General features: G+C 52.0%; 1 protein-coding gene across 7 annotated transcripts in view; it reads right to left on the reverse strand.

Annotated features, from left to right (window-relative positions):
- The window catches only part of ATP11B (ATPase phospholipid transporting 11B (putative)), a 1,683,501-nt gene that overhangs the window by 341,021 nt on the left and 1,315,634 nt on the right, over nt 1–26,846 (reverse strand). For all 7 annotated transcript variants that reach the window (XM_069618659.1, XM_069618656.1, XM_069618658.1 and 4 more), the window contains one exon: nt 26,316–26,481. In XM_069618659.1, coding sequence (XP_069474760.1) covers nt 26,316–26,481 — 166 coding nt within the window. The remainder of the gene's footprint in view (nt 1–26,315; nt 26,482–26,846) is intronic.

Below are 26,846 nucleotides of genomic sequence, written 5' to 3' on the forward strand. Positions count from 1 at the left end.
ACGGCAGATGTCACAACAGTCCTCGTCGTGGTCCGGGTGAAGACAAAGGCACTTTGGAAACAAGGATACCCTTGAATAGGTCGGGATTTTTACTCTAGCACTCTCCTTTACCCTATCACCGTATGTGTTTACCTAAAGAAATCAATATTTCGTACTCAGTTGTGGAAAAAACTCTTGATTTTTTTTTATAAAGTTGCATAGATCAACATAAAAATGAGGTACGAAAAATATAACATCAATCGGTTTTCAGCCGGTCATATAGGCCAACACAAAATTATACAACTTTGAGAATACAGTTGTTTGTGTGAAGGAAAAAGGGTATGAGTCATTTATCTGTCGTCGTTCTTCTCCTTGCCACCATGGATGTAGAGGCTTTATATTCATCGATCCCACAATCAGAAGGCCTGGAAGCCATACATGAAATTTTGAACACCAGGGACGACATAGATTCCACTCCAACTGATTTCATCTTGGAGTGTACGAGGTTGGCTATGTCAGAAAATGTCTTTATTTTTCAAGACCAGATATACAAACAAACAAAGGGGGTCAGCATGGGGGCCACTTTTGCCACCGACATCGCAAATTTGTACATGCCCAACTACGATAAGAACAACGTATTCACAGAAGAAAATCCATTTCTAGGGAATATTTCCATTTGGAAATGGTTTATTGATATTATCATCATATGGAAAGGCTCAACCCGTGAATTGCAGAACTTTCACCGCTGGATCAATCTAAGAAGTCCCCATATAAAATTTACCACACACTGGGACCACCACCAAATCTATTTCCTAGATTTGCATATATACAAAACAGGGAATCATTTGAAGATGGAATTATTCCGGAAGCCAACAGATCGTAACAGCTTACTCCATTTCCAAAGTTATCATCCTATGGGTCTAAAGTACAACCCTCCCTATGGACAGTTCTTACGCATCCGTAGAAATTGTACTAACATTGACATGTACAAAAAACATGCTCAAGCTCTACAGTCCCGACTGACCGAAAGAGGCTATCCACGAAAATCCATCAGCCAGGCCCCCAAGAGGGCAAGACATACACCAAGGGAAGTCTGCTTAGAAGAAAGGCCCAAAAGGATTTGAAAAGGATGGTCTGTGTCACTACTTTTGGGCCATTAAGCCAATTGATACAAAGAGCCATCAAGAAGAATTGGCATTTGGTCAAACAACCTGGCACACTCAACAACATCACTTGCTTTGCTTTAAAAAAAAAAAACCTTAGACTCTTTAGTACACACTTTCATAGAGCCACCATCAAAAGCGGACAACACATTATGGAACCTACCGCCTATCATGGGACATTTCAAATGTGGCCATTGTGTAGCCTGTCCTCTGACATTACAAAAGAAATCATTTGAACATCAAACAGTCAAATGGATGATGAAAGACCACACAAACTGCAACACTAAGGGCGTCATATACATAATACAGTGCCCATGTGGACTACTTTATGTAGGGAAGACCATACGTCCTATTAAAATGGGCATCTCTGAACACCGTTCCTGTATCTTTGCACAAAAAAAACACAAAGACAGACCTGAGGTGGTTTGTTCTTCAAAAGGTGACACCCGCAAAACGAGGGGGAGAACTGAGTAGAACACTGACCCAACTGGAGCAACGTTGGGTACATAGACTGAACACGGTACAGGCTGGACTTAATGTCTACGTCGAATGGAAGTCCTTCCTATAACCATATGTAGCGTTACATCACTACCAGGTGCCCAGGGATGCCAACATAGGGAGGTGATGTCACCCTTCTGCCAACTAGAAATCTTTTTCAGTATTTTTTCAAAACAAAAAAATCCAAGTTTTCTCCCATATTAACATACGGATGATGCTCCTAATTCCACCAATGGGTGTTAATTTTACATTTACCGCTGTGATTTAACTATCATGTCACCCAGGGTCCGCTAAACAATATATACGTTGATGGTTTTCTTTGATCTGTATCACTGATCATGTACAATGTCATCAACAAATGCGATTGATATGTTTTTGCAATATGTCTCAGCACTGACAACGAATGAGACACTCTTATGCATAATAGGCACTATAACATTAGAGCTCAGCAGGATAACCTCCCGATGTACTTCGAATGTTTTTCTGTTGTTTATGACTTTTGAAATTACCTATACAACAGTCGCATGCAAGAGTAATGACTAGCGCGGCCTTTATAAAAAAAACATGTCTGCAATAATCAAATTACCCGAATAACTGTGTTAATCGTATGTACAAGTAACCACTGTACGAGTAACCGCTGACTTGGTGTCTGTTGTGAAAAAAACGTAGCTGTACAACGAGGTTGAAACGTTTTGCCGTATGGTTGCCATGGCAACGTAACGTACACTGAAGTACCCAATATACACCACAATACTGCTACACATTAAGATTACGCTCCAAATTGTTTCCATAAACCATTTGGACCCTGTGGAGGCCACTAGCCCTTTTTTGCTTTCGGACTCGGCATCCACATCCACTGCAAGATGGCCGCCCATATAATTATACAAGGAGACCTAGCAACAGCTGTGCTTCCAGGTCTCCGCGCACAAAGAGTGACACAGCATTCCTTGTGGAGCTTTCGCTTGGGCCACACGCTGCTCGTGAGCGTCTCAGCCTTCCAGGTACGCTTTGACCTGATTTTTCACATACCATGCTAGATACGGACACAGACAACAGATCACCCTTATTGACTGCATGCCCTGCTTTTAGGATATTTCCTCCGGGCAAGACAAGGCAAACTTTTTTCCACATTAAGAGGCCAAAGCCTCCATTGAGAGGTAAGAAAATCCCAATCACTTTTGTCCGTACTGAAACCTGCATACAGTACCGGACTGGAGCAAACTGACAAAGAATCCTTGCAAGGAGACGCAATGAATTAAAATGTCTCTCCCCCTTGTTTATTTCAATAGCAGCATCCCATAGGGACCTCCACAGATGAGATTGGACCTCCATCAGAGTGCCTGTGGCCATAATTACCCATAGGTGAACAAGTTACTTTCTTACCTGGTAACGTTCTTTCAATGGGATGGTCCGACGACGTATTCCATATCTATGACAGGTAATGTCCACAGCTGTGCTGCTTCGGAAAATCTTTGGCGTCTGCGTCCTGCGCCAATGACGTCGATGCGCCGTCGCCGAGGACCTCCTCCGACGGCCGACGTCACCCGATGTGATAAGTAGGCCGCACGACGCCCATAGCCTCAGTTATAGTTTTTTCCCAGAACGTGTGCCACCAGTCTTCTGCCAGTCAGACACACAAGGCCTTGCGGAACGCAAGCTGCAATCGCAAAAGAAATTCTGCAGCGGGGAAGGCAGGGAGGGAGCGATATGGAATACGTCGTAGGACCATCCCATCGAAAGAACGTTACCAGGTAAGAAAGTAACTTGTTCTTCGAGGGGATTGGGTCCTCCGATGTATTCCATATCTATGACAGACTCCCAAAGCAGTACCAAGTAAGGAGGTGGGAAAGAATTTAGAATACAAATTTAGCATGCCCAATCAAATTGCGGAATAGAGAACTGCCTTGCCAAAGGCCAGATCTTGCCCTCTGATGGAATCGAGGGAGTAGTGACGTACAAAAGTATGTACTGAAGCCCAGGTGGCTGCATCACAGATGTGACGAATAGGAACTCCCCTCTGCAGGGCAGTAGACGCAGCCACTCCCCTGGTAGAATGGGAGCGCAAGCCAACGGAGGGTCCTTACCCGCCAAGCGGTAATTCTCGGAGATAGCTAAAATAATCCAACGAGACAAAGTATGTTTCGTCACAGCTTGTCCCAAATGCTTTCCAGCGTAACCAATGAAAAGTTGATCGTCCACTCTGACTCGGGACATGCGCGAAATATAAAAGCTCAACGCTCTCCGAGGATCAAGCCTATGGAGCCTCTCCTCTTCCTTACCAGGATGTGGAGGAGGATAGAACGCCGGAAGAACAACCTTCTGGCTCAAATGAAATTCCGAAACCACCTTCGGAAGAAAAGAAGGACGAACTCGAAGGACAACCCTGTCCTTATGAAACACAGTGAAGGGTGGCTTAACTGAAAGTGCCTGTAACTCACCCACTCTGCGAGCGGAAGTAACCGCAACCAAAAACACAGTTTTCAGAGTCAACAGCCTCAAAGGGCAAGAATGTAAAGGCTCAAACGGAGCACCCATAAGAAACTTAAGAACAAGGTTCAAATCCCAACCTGGCACCAGAAAAGGTGACGGAGGGAACACATTAGTGAGTCCTTTCAAAAACTGCGAAATTAAAGGAATCTTAAAATAGGAACACTCCTCAGACGAGCGCTTAAATATGGACAGCGCCGCCAGGTAACCTTTAATGGTCCCCACTTGCAAGCCCCTGTGGGCCAAAGAAAACAAAAAAGACAGAACCATGGGAATGTCACAAACAAAAGGATCCACATTCTTAACTCTGCACCAGTCGCAGAACTTTCTCCAACGGCAACGGTACAGAGACTTTGTTTCCGGCCGCCTGGCCGAGAGCAACACCTCCATCACGTCTTCAGGGAGGTCCCAATCCTTATAACTCAACCTTTCAGAAGCCAAGCGTGAAGGTTGAGGGATCTGACCTCTGGATGGAGAACCTGACCCCCCTCCCGTGAGAGCAGATCGTCTCGGTAGGGAAGACGATGTGGATGGCAGATGGACAAGTCGAGAAGGTCCGGGTACCACGTCCTCCGGGCCCACGCCAGAGCAATGAGGATCATCCGGGAACCGAACCTCCGTTACCTCCGCAGCACTTGCGGGATGCTGGGGACTGGAGGAAACGCGTACAGCAGTGGGAATGACCACTCCACCACGAACGCTTCTCCTAAGGCTCCTTTTGGAGGAAATTCCCGCGAGCAAAACCTTTCGCACTTCCGGTTGACACTGGAGGCGAAGAGATCCACTTGAGGGGTCCCCCAAAGGGCGAAGATCTCCAGGAGAATCTCCTGAGCCAGCACCCACTCGTGAGAGATCGTGCTCTGCCTGCTCAGAGCGTCCTCCGTCTCATTGTTGTCTCCGGCCAGATGAACAGCCGAGATCGAAACTTCCTGCTGGATGGCCCAGAACTCGAGCTGCATCGCCTCCCTGCACAGCGGAAGTGACCCCCCCCCCCTTTTTGTTGAGGTAGTGCATGGCCACCGTGTTGTCCGTTAGAATCAGGACACTCTTTCCGCGCACAGTCGGCAGAAAAGCCTTCAGGGCTAGCCTGACAGCCCTCAGCTCCAACAGATTGAGATGGAGTCTGGACTCCGACGGAGACCAACGACCGCTGACTGTCAACTCGTTGGCATGAGCTCTCCATCCCGTGAGGGATGCGTCCGTCACAATCGTCACCTCCGGCCAGGGCAGCCAAAATGGGGCCCCCCTTCATCAGATTGCCCTCGAAGGCCCACCACAGTAGGTCCCGGGCTACTGAGGGCGGCACCTGAACAGGGTCCGACAGCCTGCCGGAGGACTGAAACCACTGGAGCTTGAGTGCCCACTGCAAAGATCTCATCCGCAGACGAGCCTCTGGCACCAGAAGAATGCAGGATGCCACGAGGCCGAGCAGTCTCAAGAATTCGGACGCTGGGAGATTCTGGGCAAGCTGAAACTTGTGCACCATCTGCTGAATGTGAAGAGCCCTCACCTGAGGAGGAAAACACTGCCCCAGGGACGTGTCGAGCACTGCTCCGATGTACTGGAGCCGCTGCGTTGGTGTCAAATGGGACTTCTTTAAATTGTGGGAGAAGCCCAGCCTGTGAAGGGAGTTGCAGGTGACGGACAGATGATCCAGGACTTGCTCGGGAGAGCTCCCCCTGATCAACCAATCGTCTAGGTAGGGGTAGACGTGAATCCCCCCTTTCCTGAGATGCACTACCACCACCATGAGCTTGGTGAAAACCCTCGGGGCGGAGGTCAGTCCGAACGGCAGGACCCGAAACTGAAAGTGTGAGTCGCCAACCGCGAACCTCAGGTACTTCTTGTGCTTCGGATGGATCGGCACATGGAAGTAAGCATCCTTGAGGTTGAGAGACACCAACCAGTCCTGAAGTTTAATGGTCTGGAGGACTTGAGAAAGAGTTACCATCTTGAACTTGTCCTTCCTGAGGAGTTTGTTCAAACCGCGCAAGTCCATGATGGGTCTCAGTCCCCCGTCTTTCTTCGAAATCAAAAAATAAGGGGAATACCATCCCTTGTTCCTCTCCGCTACAAGCACCAGTTCTATGGCGCCTTTCTCCAGCAGGGCTTGAATTTCCTGCGCAAGGAGCGGATCCGGACTCTTCAAAGAGAGGTTCCCTGGCGGATTGTTGTGAGGCCTCTGCCGAAAAGGAAGACAGTAGCCGTGGGTTATGATCTCCAGACCCCACACATCCGAAGTAATGGCTTGCCACTCTACAAGATGCTGCGCCAGCCTTCCCCCAACCGGCGAACCACGGGACGTGGCCTCATGACTGAGTGGTAGCGGCTGCAGCGTTGCCTGAGGGCAAAGAGGCAACTGCCCGAGCGACCTTGGCTCCTCGAGTACCTTTGTTTCCACCTCTGGCACTCTTACGATGGCCTCTTTGACTGCTAGATCCCCTCGCTTTACTGAAGGACGAGTAATAGTGAAAGGAACCTCCCCTCCCCATTGCTGTCCCCCAGGACGAAAAGGCAGAGGTTGGCGAACTCCAGCGCCCAACGACTTCGCTGCATCTTTGGAGGTCTGCAAACTCTCAAGGCTCTTGTCAGCCTTGCTGCCAAAAAGGTGTTCACCGTGAAAGGGCATGTTGAGGAGCCGGGACTGCACATCAGGAGCGAACCCAGACTTCCGCAACCACGCAAACCTGCGCATTACGGTGCTCGCCGCCATGGACCGGCTGACACAATCTGCTAAGTCCAGACCCGACTGAACGGCCTCACACATGGCATCCTTGCCATCCTGAACCATCGCAAGGAAACCATCCCGTTCGTCCCCTTCGGGAATATGTTCAGCTGCTAATGCAACACAGTTCCACAGAGTGTGTGTGAAACGAGACAAGGCACATATGGAGTTGGCCGCCTGAAGAGACATACCCCCCGAAGAAAACACTTTCTTTGCCCAGCCGTCAAAACGTTTGTCGTCCCTATCTGGAGGGATGGTAGGATACGACGCCTGCTGCCAAACTCTCTGGAGTGGGGTGCCTAGACAAGTAGCAGGGGTCGCTACTGGCTGGACGGTATTTTCGCGACAAAGACTTGCCCACTGCCGGGAGACTCTCCGGAGCAGTCCAAGCCGCCGCCACCCTTCTCTGCAGAGCCATATGAAAAGGCAAAACTGGGTCAGTGGGTGGACCGAGATCAAGGATGTCGGTGAGATCATCCTGAACGAACTCCCCTGGGGGAGCTGATCAACCCAAGTACTCGGTAACCCGAGACAAAAGGCGCCGATATGAAGAATCGGCATGAGTGCCAGGCTCCGGCCTACAAATCTCCACCTCCGGAGAGGTGTCCAGTCCACTGGCATCATGCAGCGACTGCCGCATGTCATCAAACTGGCTATGACCCGAGATAAGGTCATCAGGAACCGGAACCAAGCCGTCATCAGAGCCTTCATCACCCTCTGAAATGTACTCCAGGCGGGGAGAGGAAGACCTCTGGGGACCAAAGCAGTGCCTGACCTTAGCCAGAGCCTTTCTAGGGGCAAACCCCGTGCCACTGGGCCCCTCCGACACCACCACCTCGAAAGGCGTTGAGGGCGCCGAACGAGTCGGCGCCGGCGTCGACAGAAAAGGCGTCGACGTTGAGCGAATCGGCATCGACATCGACTGCAGCGCCGCCAGCATCGGCGGCATCGACACAGGCCTCGAAGCCGGAGCTCCAAACGTGTCGTCGACGTGACCTAGGCACCAAGGGCGTCGACGACCCCCTAAGAGGCGGAGCCTCGAGAGAAATCGTCAACAACCTCGGCGCCACAGGCGTCAACGTCTTCTTCGAAGACGCCACAGGATCACACAGTCTCGAGCGCGTCGAGGACCTGGAACGGGCATGGCGAGAACGGCTACCCTTGTCCGAGCGGTACCTCTCCCGCGAGCCGTGCCGACCACCCGAGCCCGAAGGCGTACGAGCGGTGTCTCTCGACCGGTGCCGACCGACCCCACACGGAGGCGTGGACGGACCGGTGCCCTGCGATTCAAGAATCGCTAGCATCTGCTTCCCGAAGGAAGCCCATTCCTCCGGTGTCGCTTGCATGGAGGGATAAGCAACCCGCCGACAGGCGGAGTCCTCGGAAGAGGACGGGGAAGGCGACCTATGCCAGCGCATCCGGGAATGCCTCGAAGAGGCGGAGGAGTGGCGAGACGACTCCTGGAAGGAGACCCACTGGACTTCCGACGATGACGCGGAGAGTCGCCCCTCGAGTCATCCGTCGAAAGCCCCGCAGACCTAGACTTCCGGGGCTTAGACACCCGGCCTACCGACAGCTTCTTCTTGCGTTCCCGCAAGGCCTTTGCCGCGAGCGACTGGCATTCGACACAGTCGTCCGTATTGTGGGCCTCCCCGAGGCACCAGAGGCAGGCGTTGTGCGAGTCTGTGACCGACATCTTGGACCCACAGTCCCCGCATTTCTTGAAGCCCGGACGCAGGGTTGAAGACAAGAAGACATCGCCACAAACAGGTCTTCACAACAAACCGAACCGGTTAAACGAACCGAGAATTGAAAACAGCAAACTCCAACGAGTCGAGGCGTACCGAGATTCATGAAGCGAACACGTTCGCGGAAAAAACGGAACTGAGGCTATGGCCGTCGTGCGTCCTACATATCACATCGGGTGACGTCGCAGGAGGTCCTCGGGGATGGCGCATCGACGTCATCAACGCAGGACGCAGACGCCAAAGATTTTCCGAAGCAGCACAGCTGTGGACATTACCGGTCATAGATATGGAATACGTCGGAGGACTCAATCCCCTCGAAAAGCTGTGTCTAACTCACATGACATGATATGATTAATTCAGTACGAAATAATCGTAACTCAAGCACTCCCCTGATTATACTCTCCCTTTCCCCTCCCACAACACGAACATCATATGCATACAGTACCCCGTCCTGACGAAGGCCGCACAAAGGAAGAGGCATAACAAGCCCACATAGACGGCTGAAACACCCCGGTGTAGACGCATTTTTTAAATCACAGTGTATCATCACTGTCCCCTGAAAGAAGAATTTTTGTTACTCATTGTGTTGTTCCCGGTCACAAATGTTCCCTTGTTCCCCGTATAATACTGTCTTTTTAGGTATCGACAGTAAAGGATTCATACCCTTTTTCCTTCACACAAACAACTGTATTCTCAAATTTGTATAATTTTGTGTTCTTTTTCCTGTATGACCGGCTGAAAACTGATTGATGTTATATTTCTCGTACCTCATTTTATGTTGATCTATGCAACTTTATAAAAAAAAAATCAAGAGTTTTTTTCCACAACCGAGTACGAAAGATTGATTTCTTTAGGTAAACACATAGGGTGATAGGGTAAAGGAGAGTGCTAGAGTAAATATCCCGACCTATTCAAGTGTATCCTTGTTTCCATAAGTAGCCCTCCTGGGCAGAATAGGTTCCAAACCAGGAGCCCTTTTGTTAAGACTTGAAGTAATGATCCTCGACAAAAATGTTCTTCAGGCCATGGGCCCTGAAGAGACTTTTCTTCGCCACATCGGACATGGTCAAGGTTAAGATGAAGGCCCAAGCCTGGGCCTGCTGGAGTCACGGAGCGAATATTCAACAGGTCCCCGCAGCCGGTAGTCACTGTGTGATGGTTGATGAATAAGAGATGGAAGAAAATCTTCGAAAAAACAGTCAAAAAAACAGCTAACAAAAATCCCTGGATTTCACAACACTAGAAACATGTGGTAAAAATCTGAAGATGGCCACCAGAGGGTGGAGCTTAGGAGGACACGTGTCATTGGCTGGGATCAGTATGACCCAATGGACACTGATAGGCTAAATGTATTTATTATTTATTGTTCACCTATAGGTGCTTATACAGGAGGCAAATACTGTTTTCAAAGCGCCCAAAGGACAAAAGGGAGTGGGCCGGGGATGAAAGACAGTGTAATTACACAATGTTAAATAATTAAATAAAGAGATATAAGAAGAGACAATGGGCAGGGGAAGACCAACTTACTAAGCCTTTTGAGTGTTCAGAACGTGCAAGTGCAGAGGGGAGAAGGGTATGGGATAGGTGTTATAGTGCTCATGGAAAGCAGCTGGTGAAGTGCTATGAAGCTATGAAGAAAGTTAAGTGCGACCTCCAGGAGGAGGGTGAGCCAAAGCAAGTGCCGAGGATGGACAGAAGCTGGGATAAGATGTGGGAGACCTCGGCCCCCAAGATGCATAAGGCCCCTGCAAACCAATCAAACTATTGTGTGATTAGCAGGGGAGAGAGGGAGGGAAGAAGAGGAAAATAGGAAGGTCTTCAGGCTTTTTGGGAACTTAAGCAGGTCCTGCTCAAGACGAAGAGGGAGGCTATTGCAAAGAAGGGAGCCAGCTGAGGAAAGCGACTGACCACCTGCCCTCAGTTTAGCAAACTGCTTTACACACAAGGGGTTGGTGCCAGAGGAATTCAGGTGTCTGGAGGGGGAATATCTAGTAAGTAAGAGTTGCAAGTAGAGTGGTGCCTGGCCCTAGACAGCCTTGTGGATGATGCAGAGGGATTTGAATTTAATATGTGCTGCGATCGGGAGCCAGTGAAGACTTTGAAGGGCAGGAGAGATGCAGTGCCTTGGATTGAGGCCAAGGATAAGTCTTGCTGCCCTATTCTGGATTGGTTGGAGGGGTTGCTGAGTGGACGAAGGTAGATTAAGGAGGACGTTATTGCAATAGTCAAGCCTAGAGAGAACCAGAGCCTGGATAACATTGAGTCTCTGGGGGAAGGTGAGGAAAGGTAGAATTCTTTTCAGAAGGAAAAGCTGAAAGTGGGACTTCTTGGCAATGTACTGAGTATGAGTGAGGAAGGGGAGAGAGGAGTTGAAGATGACTCTGAGGTTTCTGGAGATGAGGAGATGAACAGTTTAAAGCTAAAATGCTTTCTTTTTACTGAGGATTCCCAGCCGGACGAACGGGAATATTCATGTGTAAAACCAGATATCATGCTTGCCTGTTACGTTATCATTAGTAATTCATTTATCCATCATTCCTATTAGTGACATTAGTTATCAATTATATCCATATTGTTATGCCACATTTGAAAGCCACATTTTATATGCATTTGAAGAGAGAAATAGGCTGTCATATGAAGGGGCCTTGCTTAGACATGCATGAATATGTGCACTTAGGTATGAACACATAGTTTGAGAGAATGCGCTGAACGCTAAAAAGAATGAAACAGGCTTTCTGAAGCCATTCTGAGACAGTTAGCAGCTCCACTCTGTGCACGAAAGGATTGGAATGTAAACAAAGGCTGGCAGGCAGACGGATAAGACCATAGCTCTTGGCCTAGTAGAAGCAAATGAGACAGGGTGGCTTATCCTTGGGTTTGCTGAGAGCAGAAAGGTGGGAGTGAGTGTTGCTTTGCATATAGAGCTTTTCGGTAGAGAAGACTTTAGCTGAATGAGAGGATGTTATGTTTACAGATAGGGGAGACGCAGTTTGAAAGCGGTTCCATCTTGCTTTGAGATGTCACGATGACCAATAACAGTGACACAAGAGAGAAGGAACAAGTTACTTACCTGTAACTGTTGTTCTCCAGCATGGGTCTGGCATGGATTCACATGCTCATGAATATTCCCCGTCGTCAGGCTGGGAATCCTCGGTAAAGAAAAAACCAGTATCAGTTTCGTTTCTGATCTGTCTTTCGTAGTAATAACCAATCACTGGTCTCTGCGTCATACTGACCACAGCCAATGACTGCCCTCTACCTAAGCACCGCCTCTGGCAGCCATCTTCAGATTTGGAAGCACGTGAAGTGGCAGTATGACCAAGTGAAGAGCCGCAGAGGGGTAGGCGGGAGGGTTCGCATGCGAATCCATGCCAGACCCATGCTGGAGAACAACAGTTACAGGTAAGTAACTTGTTCCTTCTCCAGCATGGGGTCTGGCATGGATTCACATGCTCATGAATAAAGAATACATAGCAGTACACACATGCACAACCACGGGAGGTGGCAAAGGCTCAACATTAAGCATCACATCAACTCAACATTAAGCATCTTACCTCCTCACCAGGCTCACCTCAGGCGAACAGGTTGCGCAGCACTGCTTGGCCGACCCTGGACTCCTCCCTGGAATCCCGGTCGACGCAGTAGAATTTCGTGAAGGTGTGCGTCGACCTCCACGTAGCAGCCCTGCATATGTCCAGCAGGGGCACACCAGATAGGAACGCCGTGGTAGCTGCGATCGCTCTGGTGGAATGGGCTCTCGGACGGCCAGGCAGCGGTCGGTTTGCCAACCGGTGACAGCACATGATACAGCCGGAGAGCCATCTGGAGATGGAAGCCTTCGAGAGAGCCTTCCCCTGATTGACAGGTCCAAAGTTCACAAAGAGTTGTGACGTCTTCCGAAAACCCTTCGTGCGGTCCACGTAGAACTTCAGCGCTCTAGCTACATCCAGCGAGTGCAAAGTCCTCTCAGCCGGCGACGAAGGCGACGGGAAGAACACAGGTAACACCAAGGGTTCGTTGAGATGGAAGTCCGACGGTACCTTGGGCATGAAGGAGGGGTGCGTCCTGAGCACTACCCTCGTGTCGTGGAAAGTCAAGTACGGGGCCTTGCAGGAAAGGGCCTGGATCTCTCCCACTCGTCGTGCGGAGGTGATGGCCACAAGAAACGCTGTTTTCCACGACAGAAACTTCAACGGGGCCGAGTGCAGAGGCTCGAACGGAGGTCCCATGAGCTTGGTCAGCACCACGTTGAGCTCCCACGCCGGGGCCGGAGCCTTCACCGGCGGGAACGATCTGAACAGTCCCTTCATGAACTCTTTCACCAGACGATGAGACCACAAGGACGTCCGCCCCGTGGTTCTGGTGTATCGGGAGATCGCAGCAAGATGAATCTTGATGGACGCGTGTGCCAGACCAGCTTTGGCCAGCGTCAGCAGGTACGGCAGTACTTGGGGAGCCGTAATCCGTAGAGGGTTAATCTTCTGTGCGTGGCACCAGACAGAGAACCTCTTCCATTTGTGTCCGTAGCATTTAAGAGTCGAGGACGCCCTGGCCTTTGCAAGAACCTCTCTGCAATCGGCCGGTATGTCGTATCCTCCAAACTCTAGCGCTGCAGGAGCCAGGCCTGCAAGTTCAGCGACTTCGGGTCGTGGTGGAGGATGGCGCCTCCTTCCCTGGAGAGTAGATCCGCGTCCGCCGGCAGCTTGATCGGCGGGGACGCTGACAAGTCCAGCAAGTCCGGGAACCATATCTGCCTCGGCCACGCAGGTGCGACGAGGATCATCCTGCACCGTGACCTCTTGAGCTGGTTGACGAGCCGGATTAGCAGAGGCAAGGGAGGGAACGCGTAGAGGAACAGGCCCTACCAGGGGAACGAGAAAGCATCGCCCATGCTCCTCGTCTGGGGAAACCTGCTGGCGAACCTCCGGCACTTGGTGTTCGTCGCCGTCGCGAACAGGTCGATCTGGGGTGTGCCCCACCGTCGGAAGAGGCGATCCACCAGATCCTGCCGTAGTTCCCACTCGTGGCACGAGCGCAGCTCCCTGCTGAGTGAGTCGGCGATGGTGTTTTTCATCCCTGCCAGATGAAACAGCACCAGAAAAATCCCTTGGGCGACGGCCCAATGCCACAGGTCCTGCGTCTCCTTGGACAGCGCTGGGGACCTGGTTCCGCCCTGTTTCCTGATGTAAAACATGGTGGTGGTGTTGTCGGTGAAGATCCTCACCACCTTGCCCTTGAGGGACGGAAGGAAGGACCGGAGGGCCCAAAACACTGCACGGAGCTCCAGGACGTTGATATGCAGGGACTTCTCCGTCGGGAGCCAGAGTCCCCTTGCGTGCAGATTTTCGGTGTGCGCTCCCCACCCTTCCAGGGAGGCATCCGTGGTCACAGTCTCCTGGTGGGCTGGGGTCTGGAAGTCCATGCCCGCCGTCAGATGCGCGCGGGTGCCCCACCACCGTATCGCTCGTCGGAAACTCTCGTCGAGCTTGATCCTTTCCTCGAAGCTGCCCGTCGTCTGGATCCAGCGCGCATCCAGGAATTCTTGCAACGGGCGCATCCGGAGCCTGCACATGGGAATGAGGTAGATGCAGGAAGACATCATCCCGAGGAGGGACTTGATGGACCTCACTTTGGCCGCGTCGGCCACCAACATCCGTTGCACCTTGCCCAAGATGGTCCTGGTCCTCTCCTCCGACGGGGAGGCCAGAAGGGACACTGTGTCGAGCCTCGCTCCCAGAAACAGTGCGACTTGCGCGGGCACCAGGTGGGATTTGGCGTAGTTCACGGAGAATCCCAGGTCCGTGAGGAGTTGGACGGTCCTTGCCGTGTGGACCACGGCGAGCTCCCTCGTCTTGGCGCGGATGAGCCAGTCGTCCAGGTAGGGGTAGACGTGAATCCCCTCGCGGCGCAGCTGCGCCGCCACCGGTGCGAGGCACTTGGTGAATACCCTGGGTGCCGACCGTAGTCCGAAGGGAAGGGCTTTGAACTGGTAATGACGCCCCTGGACCACGAACCTGAGGAATTTTCGGTGCCCCTTTAGGATGGGAATGTGGAAGTAGGCATCCTCCAAATCCAACGACGATAGGAAGTCTCCTTCCTCCAGCTGACCCAGGACGTGCTGGAGGGTGACCATCCAGAACTTCTGCGCCTTGATGAACTTGTTCAGACGTCGCAGGTCTAGGATGGGGCGCCATCCTCCCGTCTTCTTCTTCACGAGGAAGTATCTCGAGTAGACTCCGGAGCCCCGAAGCCTCTTTGGGACGAGTTCGATGGCGCCCTTTCTGAGCATCGCCTTTACCTCCAGGAGAAGTTGAGGGACGTGAAGTTCTTTCCTGGCCACGGGGGGGACGCGCGGGCACCTTCTTTGAAACTCGAGCGCGTGGCCCCGGGCCAGGGCGTCCAGCACCCAACGGTCGGTGGAGATGGACTCCCACACGCTGACGAAGCCCGCCAGCCGGCCTCCCACCGGGGTGCTTCGGTGGGGGCCCGACCCCACGGCCGGTTCAATCCTGCTTGGACGCGGCCTTGCCGCCTTGACCTCCTTGGCGACGACGGCGGGGTCCGCTAGACTTGCCTCGTCCTCTGTAGGCCTCTTGCGACGACGAGCGGGCCGCTTGACGGTAGGAAGCGAAACCGCCGTCGGAACCTTTGGAGGCGCCCTTGCCTCCGCCGCTCCGAAAGGGCGTCCGTCGTTGCTGCAGAACTCCAAGGGCCCGGGCCGTCTCAGTATCCGCCTTGATGGCCTGAAGGGAATCGTCCACTGTCTTCCCAAACAGGTTGTTCCCGTCGAAGGGCATGTCCAGGACTCTGGTCTGGACGTCCTGCCGGAAGTCCGTAGCTTTGAGCCATCCACGACGTCGAAGGCAAACGCCGTTGCCCAGCTGGCGGAACCCAGTGTCGGCGATGTCTGTCGCCACGGTGATGGCGTGGTCCGAGGCCACCTCACCTTCCTGCAGGATCTCCAGGGCCTCCGCCCTCTTGTCGTCCGGCAGAAAATCCAGCAGGGGAGCTATCTTGTACCAGAGCTCCCTGTCGTAGCGAGCCACGATAGCCAAGGCGTTGGCCGCTTTAATCGTCGTCGCTGCCGACGAGATGACTCTACGTCCCATAGCATCCAATTTCTTTCCCTCGCCGTCCGGCGGGGAAGTCGATGTGGAGGCCGCACCCCCCCCCCGCTTTCTTCCTGGCTGCCGCGGAGACGACGGAATCCGGGGTAGGCTGCGCCCGGAGGCATAGGGGGGCCGTGTCCGGGACCCGGTACTTTTTCTCGTACCGGTCTCTTCTAGCTGGCGTCGTGGAAGGGTTCTTGAGGAGGGAAAGGCCCTCATCCCAAATGTCGTCCAACAGAGGCACTGCGAGGACCGTCTTCCTCTTGGCCTCGCGCCGCTGATAAAGGAAGCCTTCCTTTTTCTTCTCCTCAGGGCAGAGTTGGAAAAGCTCGGAAGCCCTGGAGATCATGGAGTGGAAAGATCCGATCTCGTCGGGCGGAGAAGCCCTGGTGGGAGGCGACGACGGAATATCCTCGTCGTATGCCTCGTCGTCCGTACCCGTCGCTGCCATGTCAGTCCCCGTATCATCCCCTCGGGTGGACGGGGAGGAGGGCTGGACGGGGCGCGACGGTTGAAAAGGAGGTGGTGGATGGATCCTTCTTTTCTTGGTAGGGGGAACACCAGAAGGTCCCGGTTCTGGATCCCCCGACGGGAGAGGTTCCTCCGTCGGTAACGGTAGCCTCGTCCTTATCTCGGAGCATAAGGACTGTATGGCCAACAAAATGGCCGCCGAGTTGTCTTGCGGCGCTGGCAGAGGGGAATCCGACGGGCGAGCAGGGGCCCCGTCGGTATCCTCGACGATGTCGTCGTCGTCGCCTGCGTCGGGGTCCATTCCGACGGGCTGGCCTTCTTCCACGCCTAGGCCGTGGCTTAAGACCTCGATCAGCTCCTCTTCTGAGGTTGAGGCCGAATCTACGACGACGCCCTGCCCCCCCTTCTTCTTCCCCACGGAGGGTTTCACTGGGGTCCTATCGATGGGCACAAAAGAAGACTCCCTCCGAGGAGGCAGGGAGATTCTGGGCCCTGAGGTCGCCACCACTGGTGCAGCCTCCACAGGCTGAGCAAGGGCCGCCGCGACCGTTTCGATAGAGGGCTTGGTCGGATGGATCAAGGCCTTCACCACCTTAGGTGCGCTCACCGCCTTATCCTTGAGGGAGGGGGCACTGCCACGCTCCTCCTCTGCCTTAGAGCTCGACCGGGGCCTCTCCAGGAGCTTCGCCGGGTGCTCGGCCTTCCTCTTACCCGACCCAGAGCGTTGGCTCGTGGTTGATGGTGCCGGGGAGGGTGCGCCCTGCCTGGCGCCCGTAGAGCCCGACCGTTCGGCGCTCCCGGTGCCAGCGGACTCGCGGTGCTTGGCCTTATGTTGGGCCCCCGTCGCCGGGGCGCCCTCAAAGGTCTTAGAAGACCGCTCGGATTTCTTCTTCTTCTCGCCAGACGGGCTCTTACCCTCCAGCCAGTTGGCGAGACGTTGATGGCGGTCCTTCATGGTCCGTTCCGACATGTTGCCGCAAAACGCACAGTCCTTCTCCACGTGCGTCTTGTCCTCATGAAGGCAGTAAAGGCAGAAAGAGTGTTCGTCCTCCTTAAAGACGTTCTGCAGCTGGCATCCAGGGAGACCCTGAACAGCTTTCCGGGCGTCGAGCTTCCCTTCTCCTGGGCCATCTCCGAGACCGGGCCTGAGAAGCTTCTGGAGTCCTCCGAAGTGTAGCTCGACGAAATCTTCACCCTTGAGGGGCGCAGACGAATCCGACACGGGTCCCCGTTGATCGGATGTAGGATCGGTGGAGCTTGAGGCTCTTTTGACCGAAAGAATCGAAGTTTTTGTGAAAAAAGCGCGAAAAATAGCACTAACGCTCGAGAGCAATAGCACGAGGATCCCAACACATGAACGTGCGGTAAAAATCTGAAGATGGCTGCCAGAGGCGGTGCTTAGGTAGAGGGCAGTCATTGGCTGTGGTCAGTATGACGCAGAGACCAGTGATTGGTTATTACTACGAAAGACAGATCAGAAACGAAACTGATACTGGTTTTTTCTTTACCGAGGATTCCCAGCCTGACGACGGGGAATATTCATGAGCATGTGAATCCATGCCAGACCCCATGCTGGAGAACATGACTGACGGTGATAGACCTTTAGGCGCCGTCTGCTTTTAGAGAAATGCTTGCTTGCAGAAAGAGTGAATGCTTGCAGAAGAGATATGTTACCATAGAGATGTGTGTACATCATTGCATAGTATATCCAGGGTTAGGGTTTTGCAGTAGAATCAGAATCGGATGGCTTCGGCTGACATGTAGCTTGGGAGAGCAGACTGGGACAGGACAGTGCTTCCTCACCAGATACCTCTCCTCTGGGCAAAAGAGGAACATTTCTCCCAAACTTCCAACACTGGGGCCTCCACCACCACCACAGGGAATGGCAGCAGCGTCTCTTTCTTTGGAACATCGTCAAGAATGTCGCAGAATTCTTATTGCACTGTGGACCTATAAGGCGCCTAGAGCCCAGGGCCTCGGCCACCTTTGCCATCAGGTGCTGAAAAGTGGCCTGAGGCTTACCTGGTGTGGTGCTGGCAGAATGTCCAACTCCAGGAAAGTGTCCAGACCACTGGCCCATTGCTGGTCAGCTACAAGGTCCAGCATGTCACCACTCCCGTAGAACTCCTCTGGGGCATCCCTCTCTTCCCTAGGACCTATAGGTTTGAAACCAAATGGGACCTGGTCACCTTCCTCATCGTAAATGTCATACATTTTCGACGTAAAAGCGACTCTGGCAAATGGGATGTATTTATTCTGTTGCCGGGTAGTGCCTGCCTGCGTCAAGCAATCTCGCTTCCTGCTTTGACCAAACTAGGCCTGAGCCTAGGCCTGAGAGTGGTCGCCTGAAAGTACTGTGATTAATCCGATAGTGTCATCACTCCTTTCCCGGCGGTGACCTCCTCCCATGTGGCCAGACGAGGGCAACCGCTACCATACACGAGGGCGGATCACATCACATGGGGTTAGACAACCTCTGGGGAGGTGTCATGGCATCATCGGATGAGACATGGTATCCCCCTTTTGCTTTTTAGGATGAACCTCCCATTCCCAATACCCTTATGGCATATTGTCATACATCGCCTCATCCGCCAACAAAGGGTAATGAAAATCTTTTCCGAAAACCCATGGGCCAACCTTTAAACTCTGATCTGATTTATGAAAATACCTTCTCAGATTCCACATACAAATCATCCAGGACCGACTTGGCCTTGGAAACCATTAAGAATACTTATCCAGTTTTTCGTGCAAGTTGTCAAGAAGGGACTTCAAATCACATACCTACCAAAATACTGGCACGAGGAAGAGTAAAAGAGTAATGCAGAGCGAAGGAGGCCACAAGGACAAGGAGTGCTCTAGTTCTTGGGCGCAGACATCGGTGGCCGGGCAATTTAAAGAGCAGAAGCAGAGTGCAGGTGTGCTGCTGGGGGAAGAGAGCTGCTCATCACGGTGCAGACAGAGAGACTGAACGGCTAGAACTAGTGTGGTGGAGGTGACCGACTCGAGAGCCAAGGAAAAGGGAGCTGCCACGGGAAGGAGACATGCTACGGCAACTGTAGGAGCTGACGATATACTCCAGGGCATTCAAAGGTATTGAAAGGCAACATCTAACTTACCGCACGCCCCACCTGCACATCCTCCGCATGCTGTTGCCCCAGACAGTAGTGTCTGGTGAAGGTGTGTGGCACTGCCTGTGTTGCTGCTTGGCAATGTTACTGAGCAATATGCCAGCCCACAGCGCCGCCACCGACGATGCCGCAGACCTCGTAGAATAGGCCCTTGGAGTCGACTGCAATTGCTTGCCAACCTTGTCTTGGCAGAAGGAAATCGTAGATGATACCCAACGGGAAAGACCCTGCTTCGAAAACGGCTTCCCCTTGTTGTTGGAGCCGAAAGCCAGAGAGCTTCAACGCCCTCTTGACATCCAAGCAATGTAGCGCATTCTCCGCTGGAGTGGACGCCTTTGGAAAAAAGGTGGGCAAGGCTAACGTAACGTTCTTATGAAACTCCGAAGGAATCTTTGGAATAAAGTGAGGATTTGCAGATAGAAGAACCTTATCCCTCATGAAACGCAGATATGGCGGGTCGATAACCAGAGCCTGAAGTTCGGACACCTGCCTGATGAGCTTGATGGTCACGAGAAAAGCCACCTTCTACGTGAGAAATTTCACTGCCGCCGTGGACAAAACAGTGGTTTCATGAGGGCCAAGAGTACCAAGTTGAGACTAGAGACCAGAGAAAACTTCTTCGGAGGAGGGGGAAATTGGGGGGGGGGGCTAGAACGTCCTGAAAAGGGCTTTGAGGAAATGTTTTATCAGCCTGTCACTGAACAGCGGGGTAGAGTTACGAGCACCAGGCACAGAACCTTTTCCACTTTCGGCTGTAAGATACATTGGTAGATGGCACCCTTGCGGCCACCAAGATGCAGCGGCTGTCCCTTGGAATCCTTAGATGTCCAAATTCGGAGTGGTCAGGAGCCATGCTGCAATGTGGAGGGAGCCGGGGTCGTGATGCCACACCTTTCCTTCGTTCTATGACAGAAGATCCGCTCTGACCCCAGATGAAGAAGGTTGCCCACTGCTAGGTGAAGAAGGTCTGAGAACCAGGTTTGTCGGGGCCAGAACAGGGCTACCAGGATCACCTTGCACAGAACCTTGCGCACTATCTGGATCGTTTTCCGGATCAGAGGAAACGCGCATGCAACAGTCCCGTCCATGGGAATGAGAATGCATCACCCCCCTCCCCCCTTGAGTCCGGATGAGCCACCCTGCTGGTGAAGAGACTGCAGCCTGTTTTCTGGGCTGGCGAATAAGTCCAACGGGGGAGAACCCCATTTCCTGAATATCATCACCACCTGGTTGTCCTTCAGTCGCCATCTGTGCATCTGAACCGAGTCTCTGCTGAGAGCGTCCGCCTGCTCATTTTGAACCCCCGGCAAATAGTAAGCCACCAGGTGAATCTTGTGCGCTATGGCCCAGTGTGAGACCGCCTGAGCCTCCTTGGATAGGGGCTGTGAATGCGTGCCACCCTGTTTCCAGAGACAAAACATAGTTGTGGTGTTGTTTGTCAGAACTCGGATCACCAAGCCCTGAATGAGGGGCAAAAAAAAAGACTTCAGTGCCCAGAGTACTGCCCTTAACTCCAGAACGTTGATGTGCAACAAGGCCTCCTTGAAGGGCCATAGGTCTTGGACCTGAAACCTGTCAAGGTGAGCTCTCCAACCCATCTTGGAAGCATCTGTTACGATTGTATACTGAAAGTGTTGCCAGAGCAAGTCCACCACTGCAGAGCGTCTGCCAGCGCCTGCAACATGAGAACCTTGTCGGACCAGGAACCGAGAACCTGTGGCCATCTTGAAGCGAGAAACTCCTGCACTGGTCACATGAAGAGCCAACAATTCGGGATGAGTGGGATGCAGGATGCCATGGAGCCTAGAAAAGACATGTATATTCGGACCGTGATCGATGTTCCCGGAACCAAGGAACCCGACAGCTTCTCTAGCCTTTCCACAGACTGCTTCACCAGATTGAGATGCGGATGAAAATGGGCCGCCAGAAAAAACAAATCCCTGGAGGGTGTCGGACAAGATTTGGCGAAGTTGAACGCAAAGCCCAGACATTGCAACAGGATAATAGCCGCATGGCATGGTCCAGGTACGGATAAACATGGTGACCTTCCCTGTGGAGGTAAGCCGCCACCGGAGCCAGGCACTTGGTTAACGTCCTGGCAGCCGACTTGAGGCCAAAAGGGGAGAACCCGAAACTGGTAATGCTCGTCATCAACCACAAACCGTAGAAACTTGCAATGTTTGGGGTGCATTGGGATGTGGAAATAAGCATCTTCTACATCCAAGGACGGCAGGAACTCCCCAGGCTGCACCGCCCAAATAACGTCCTGCAACATTAGCATCCTGAACTTTTGGCGTTTCACATGTTTGTTTAGAGGCCTCAGGTCCAGAACGGGGAGCCAATTTCCGTGCAGGTTTTTTTGATGACGAAAAACCAGGATTAGGTTCATTGTCCTCTTTCCGATGTCGGGACCCTTTCTATAGCCCCTTTCTCCAGCATCAGGCACACCTCCTGCCCGTAGATGCAGCTGTGAGACCTTCACCGGTGGAGTAGGGTGTGGCGGACACCGAAACTCCAACGAGTGGCCATATTGGACTGCATCCGGCACCCATCGGTCCGTTGTAATCAAATGCCACTCGTCGACATGTTGCGCCACTCTCCCTCCAAGTCGCCTGCCCTTGTGGCAGTCTTTAATCAGGCTTGGAATGGTGGCCTCTAGCAGAGGAGGCGGAACCTCTCTTCTGCTGACTTTGATAGTCCTTGGCTCGTTGAACTGACTGGTAAGAGCGACAAAAGCCCTGAGAGAAATAGCTGGAGTTACTGTAGCCTTTGTCGCGAGATCCTGCAAACCTGGCGTTCCCCGATGCTCCCCTAAATGAACCAAAGGGACGAAACTAACGGCTACCCTGCAGTTTCACCAGGGAACTCGGCGTATCCAAATCCTCCTTCATATTCTTTAGAGCTCTGTCAATTTTCTCCTCAAACAGCTCCTCCCCCCGCAAGGCATGTCCACCACTTTATGCTGCACTTCAGGTTGGAAATCGGTACAGCGCAACCATGCTTGCCGCCGGAGGACGACCACATTATTTATCTTTTTAAACTCGGACTCCACCAGGTTCACCGCAATATTAATGCTATGATTGGAGGCTTCCTCCCCCTCACGAACCAGAAGCATCGCCTCCTTACGCTGCTGCTCAGGTAGATGGTCCAACACCGGCGCCAATCTGTGCCACATTTCCATGTTGTAGCGTGCCATAATGGGCAACGAGTTGGCCGCCTTCACCGTCGTCGCCCCCACACTCAGCACCTTCTTGTCAAAAGCATCCAACTTATGGCCCTCATTGTCCGGGGGAGTTACAAATCTATGCTGGCTACGTGCCTTCCTACTGGCAGATGCCGACACCTCAGGCGCATTAAACATTTTCTCCAAGCGGCCCCCGACCGCAGGCTCCAAGAAAGGATGGCGCATCATGCAAAGCCCTTCCTGACACACATGGCCCAAGATGGGGATAGAGAAGACCGCCTTCCACTGTTTCCCCATATGATCGATCCCTCCGGAGTAAGGCCAAACTCGTGGAAAGCCTTGGCCATCATGGCATGAAAAGCGCCCACATAGTCCGGGAGCAAGGGCTGTGCTGGACTGCTCAGGGGATCCATCTGAGGGTCCGTATTCCAGGTATCCGCCCGCCTGGGCGAGGACGACACCGTCGAGAGCGCGTTTTGCGGGACGCTAACGGGTTCAGACTACACCAGCTCCCCTTCTTCCTGATCCGTACGAGGAGGGGTGCATCCCCTAGGAGATGGAACAAGCGGCCAAACCTGGGGAGACTTCCTTGGTTGACCCTGCCGATGGGTACCCACCACATCCTTCGGTCAGGGAATTGCCAGAACCTCCTGCCCCAAGGGCTCCACTGGGGTTTGGGGCACCGGAAGCCTGGCATCCAACTGTCCGAGGTGCGACTGCAACGTAGTCAGCACCTGCATGGAGAGCAGGGAGTGCGGGTTGACCAACGGAGTCTGAGGCAGCACAGCCCCCAGGCCGTCCGACGTGGATGGAACCGCCGGCGGTAGGCCCAACGTCCAAGGGTCCAGGAATGGTTGAGACTCCTCCTCTGGACTAGAAGCCAAATCGTAGGTGGAGGGATCCTGCTGTATAATCTCCATCAGGAGCAAAGGCACAAAGCCAGACCCGGACTGCCACAGCACCTCCCCGGAAGGCAATGGATCTCCATCAGACCCCAGCGGACCTGCAGAACTCAGAAGTCCCACACCCCCCGAAACAGCCGTCGTCGAGGCAGTCGTCAACGTCGTGGTCGCCAGCAAAATCATAGCCGAGGTCGTTGTTGGCAGCAAAGCGGATGTCGACAGGGGCAATATTGTCGACGAGGTCGTCGTCCACGGAATCGAGGCCCCAACTGGCGGCCTGTGTTTCGCCAGCAAAGATGACCGCTTGGATGCGGAGCTGGAATGGCGTCTGGAACACTCTTTGGAATCTTCCGCGAAAGACGCTGATCCTTTAAAGACGACTTCTTCGTGGACGAGGACGACGAATGTGACCGTAACTTCTCCTTGTCCGAAGACGAGGTCCTGCGCGATGGATCCCCAGGCTTCTCCGGCCAGCCACTGGAATCCTTAGACTTATCAGCCCGTGGTGCCTGCATGCCTGGAGCGGGGCCTCTGGACCCTGTGCCCTTCTGCACCGGCCTCGTCATCGAAGACTCACTGCCTTTTCCGAAACCCGAAGTCAGGCCCAGTTCTCCACGGAGTGATTGGGGTTCAGGCAATACAGACAGTCTGTATGACCGTCCCCTTCATAAATGTTCTTGAGGCCGCAGGTCTTGCATGGCCGGAACGACGATTTCTTTGGGCCCACAGATGACATGATGGGCCTGGAACACACCGTAGCAAGGAAGCTGTAGAAAATCAGAAGAGCAGAAGAAATTCTCTAGAGAGAACACGAGGTGATCCCAACAGTTTGGAGATGGTTGAAATCTGAAGGGAAGCCGCACGTGCAGGACTATTTATACTGGTCGTCCTATTGGTGCAGCCTAAAGCACCCATAAAGACGTTGATAGGACACTCAGTGTCAAAGTTTTCCATAGGGAAACTGCTCTATTAAGGTTACCAAGGATTCCCAGGCTGACGGGAAATTTTCACAGCATGTAAATCCATGAAAGATCCAATGCTGGAGAAAATACCAGGCCGTTGCTAGTGTGTGTGCAAAGAAAGTCCTGGGGGCAAAATGCACCAAGCAAGGACAAGCTGAACAATTCACAGAAAGCAGAGAAGTTAAAGAGGTCTTGAGAAGGATATATCAGGACTAGAAAAATTATTTTATTAACCAGGAGATAAGGAGCAACCTGGCAGGAGAGTATATCAGGCATCATGACAAGACAAAAATAGAAAACCAGATAGTTTTATGTATCAGTGTGGTTGCTGGACAGGAAAGGCATAAGGAACTGCTACATGTGAAAACAAGTTAAGAGGAATCCAGGGGAAGGGAACTACACAAATGCTTCTCTAAAACCCCTCAAGACCAAACACATAACCTTTTGCATTGTGACAGTTTTGTATGGAACATTCTGACACAGACAGATTCTTAGTTTTTGGTTTAGGTAGGGAAACTCCTCTTAGAGCAGGGATCAGAGACATTTTCCCAACCCCTTCTACTTTAATAAAAGCCTTTGACCAAAAACATGTATCGCTTGTGTCAGAGTTTCATTCCTGACTCATCACAGTACCCTGCCGGTCGCGGAAGATGCAGTGGGAGCCATTAGTGCCATAGCCGAAGCCAGAGGCGCCCCAGGATGCGCCACAGTTGTTGTGGCCGGAGCCTTTGGTGCCTGGGAGAAGATGTCAAGCATCTTCAGGTGTAAACTTTCCCATTCCTCTTTTGTGGGTTGGAAACGGTACCTATGGCAACCGCTCCCGAGAACCCTTAGAGCAGTGGCTCTTTTTCTTCGAGGAGGAAGAAGAGTGCTGGTGAGTGGACTCACTCAGGGCATGACCTCTTACAGTGTTTATTCTTCTCCTCTCACTCCCTCTCCACGCGCTTAGCATTTAAATCTTCAGAACGCTGATTCGCGCCCGGCGATCGAGACAGCGGAACCATCGCCTTGTGGATGCGCTCTGCGTAAGGGCCTTTAGGTGCATCGACAGACATGACCCGCTGTCCTGGGTGTCGTGGTCTTCGCCCAGAAAGTACAAGCAACTATGATGCGGATCAGAGACAGAGATCTGTCTTCCACAGTCCACGCATCACTTGAACCCGGAGGCCTTTGATGGCGTCGGCATGAAATCAGAAAAGCTTGACGAGCACGCTCCTAATAAGTAGACAGAGTGAGCGGAAGGGTGGACCGGAGGTCATCGTGCGTGGCGCGGCTTCATATTACTGGCCTTAACGGCATATCCAACGCGGGTGTGTAGAGGCATCGGACGGACTGGACACAGAACCACACAGCACCCCTTTATGAAGGAAAAGTTTCCAGATAATAGGTGCTGGGATATCATAGATGAGGAATGCATGGCAGGAAGGAATCCATTACAACTGAGAGTTTATTTATGATCTTGTCTCGTTTTCTTTTTTCTTTTCTTCTTCACATCCAACAAGGCTTGATTTGTATGGAAATTGTAAGTCAGAAGTATAAAGAACAGCTCTACAGTGGTCGAGGGTAGTAAAATATTTCCCACTTGGGGAGTTCTTTGTTCCAGATGGAGTAAAGGAAATGTTTCAAATAGAGCATTGTTGAACATTGTGAGATATTATGGGAAACAAATAAAATTCAATTGAAAAAAATTATAATAAAGACTACACTGAAAACCATGCTTACACCTGCCTTTTAAATTCAGATTTTTTACAGAATTCTCGTACACACTTGTATGCTATACTAGTAGTTCATATTGAATTACAATACTGCTTTTGGAAATCGTATCACAAGAATATGAAATCACTTTCTAGTACTGCATTGATGAGAAAATAATGAGGTAACTGATACAGGATTTCAGGACAAATATAAATATGTTTTGCATTCAAAGACGTTTTTGATTAAGTTAAACTAATAGGTTACCTGTGCCTTTTCTGTACTTGATGGTAGCAGATGTCTGTAAAGAATTTTCTTCATTACATCAAGGAATAGACAGGTGGTAATTATGATTATGATGGCAAACCAGGATGAACCACTTGAAAGCAGCTGAACAAACACAAAGTACATGTCCTGTGTATGCAGAAAAGGCCTGCAAAAAAATGTGTTGATTACACCAGAGGCAGCATATAATCCAAAGTAACTGCATCTCATCCCTTTTCTCTAGATAAACCCACTTATTTAAAAGGAAAAAATACTTATCAGTAATGTTCTTTCTATGAGTTCTTCTCCCACAGATTCCTCATCTGGATAGATGTTTTCCAGCACCAGCTATTCTATGAAACCTTTGCTAAGGAGCTTACCTTTCTCTCCGATGCTCAGTTTTCCTGGTCTCTGGAGGGGATGCCGACCTTGCATAAGTAGCACACATTACGCCACCCTTAGGCAACAGTTCTCTCTAACCCATCCCTCAGCAGGCAAGGGAAATCATAACTAGGAGGAATTTAAAGCAGCAAG

The sequence above is a fragment of the Ambystoma mexicanum genome, chromosome 10 (genome assembly GCF_040938575.1).
Source record: "Ambystoma mexicanum isolate Mex_15411 chromosome 10, UKY_AmexF1_1, whole genome shotgun sequence".
Lineage (NCBI taxonomy): Eukaryota > Metazoa > Chordata > Amphibia > Caudata > Ambystomatidae > Ambystoma > Ambystoma mexicanum.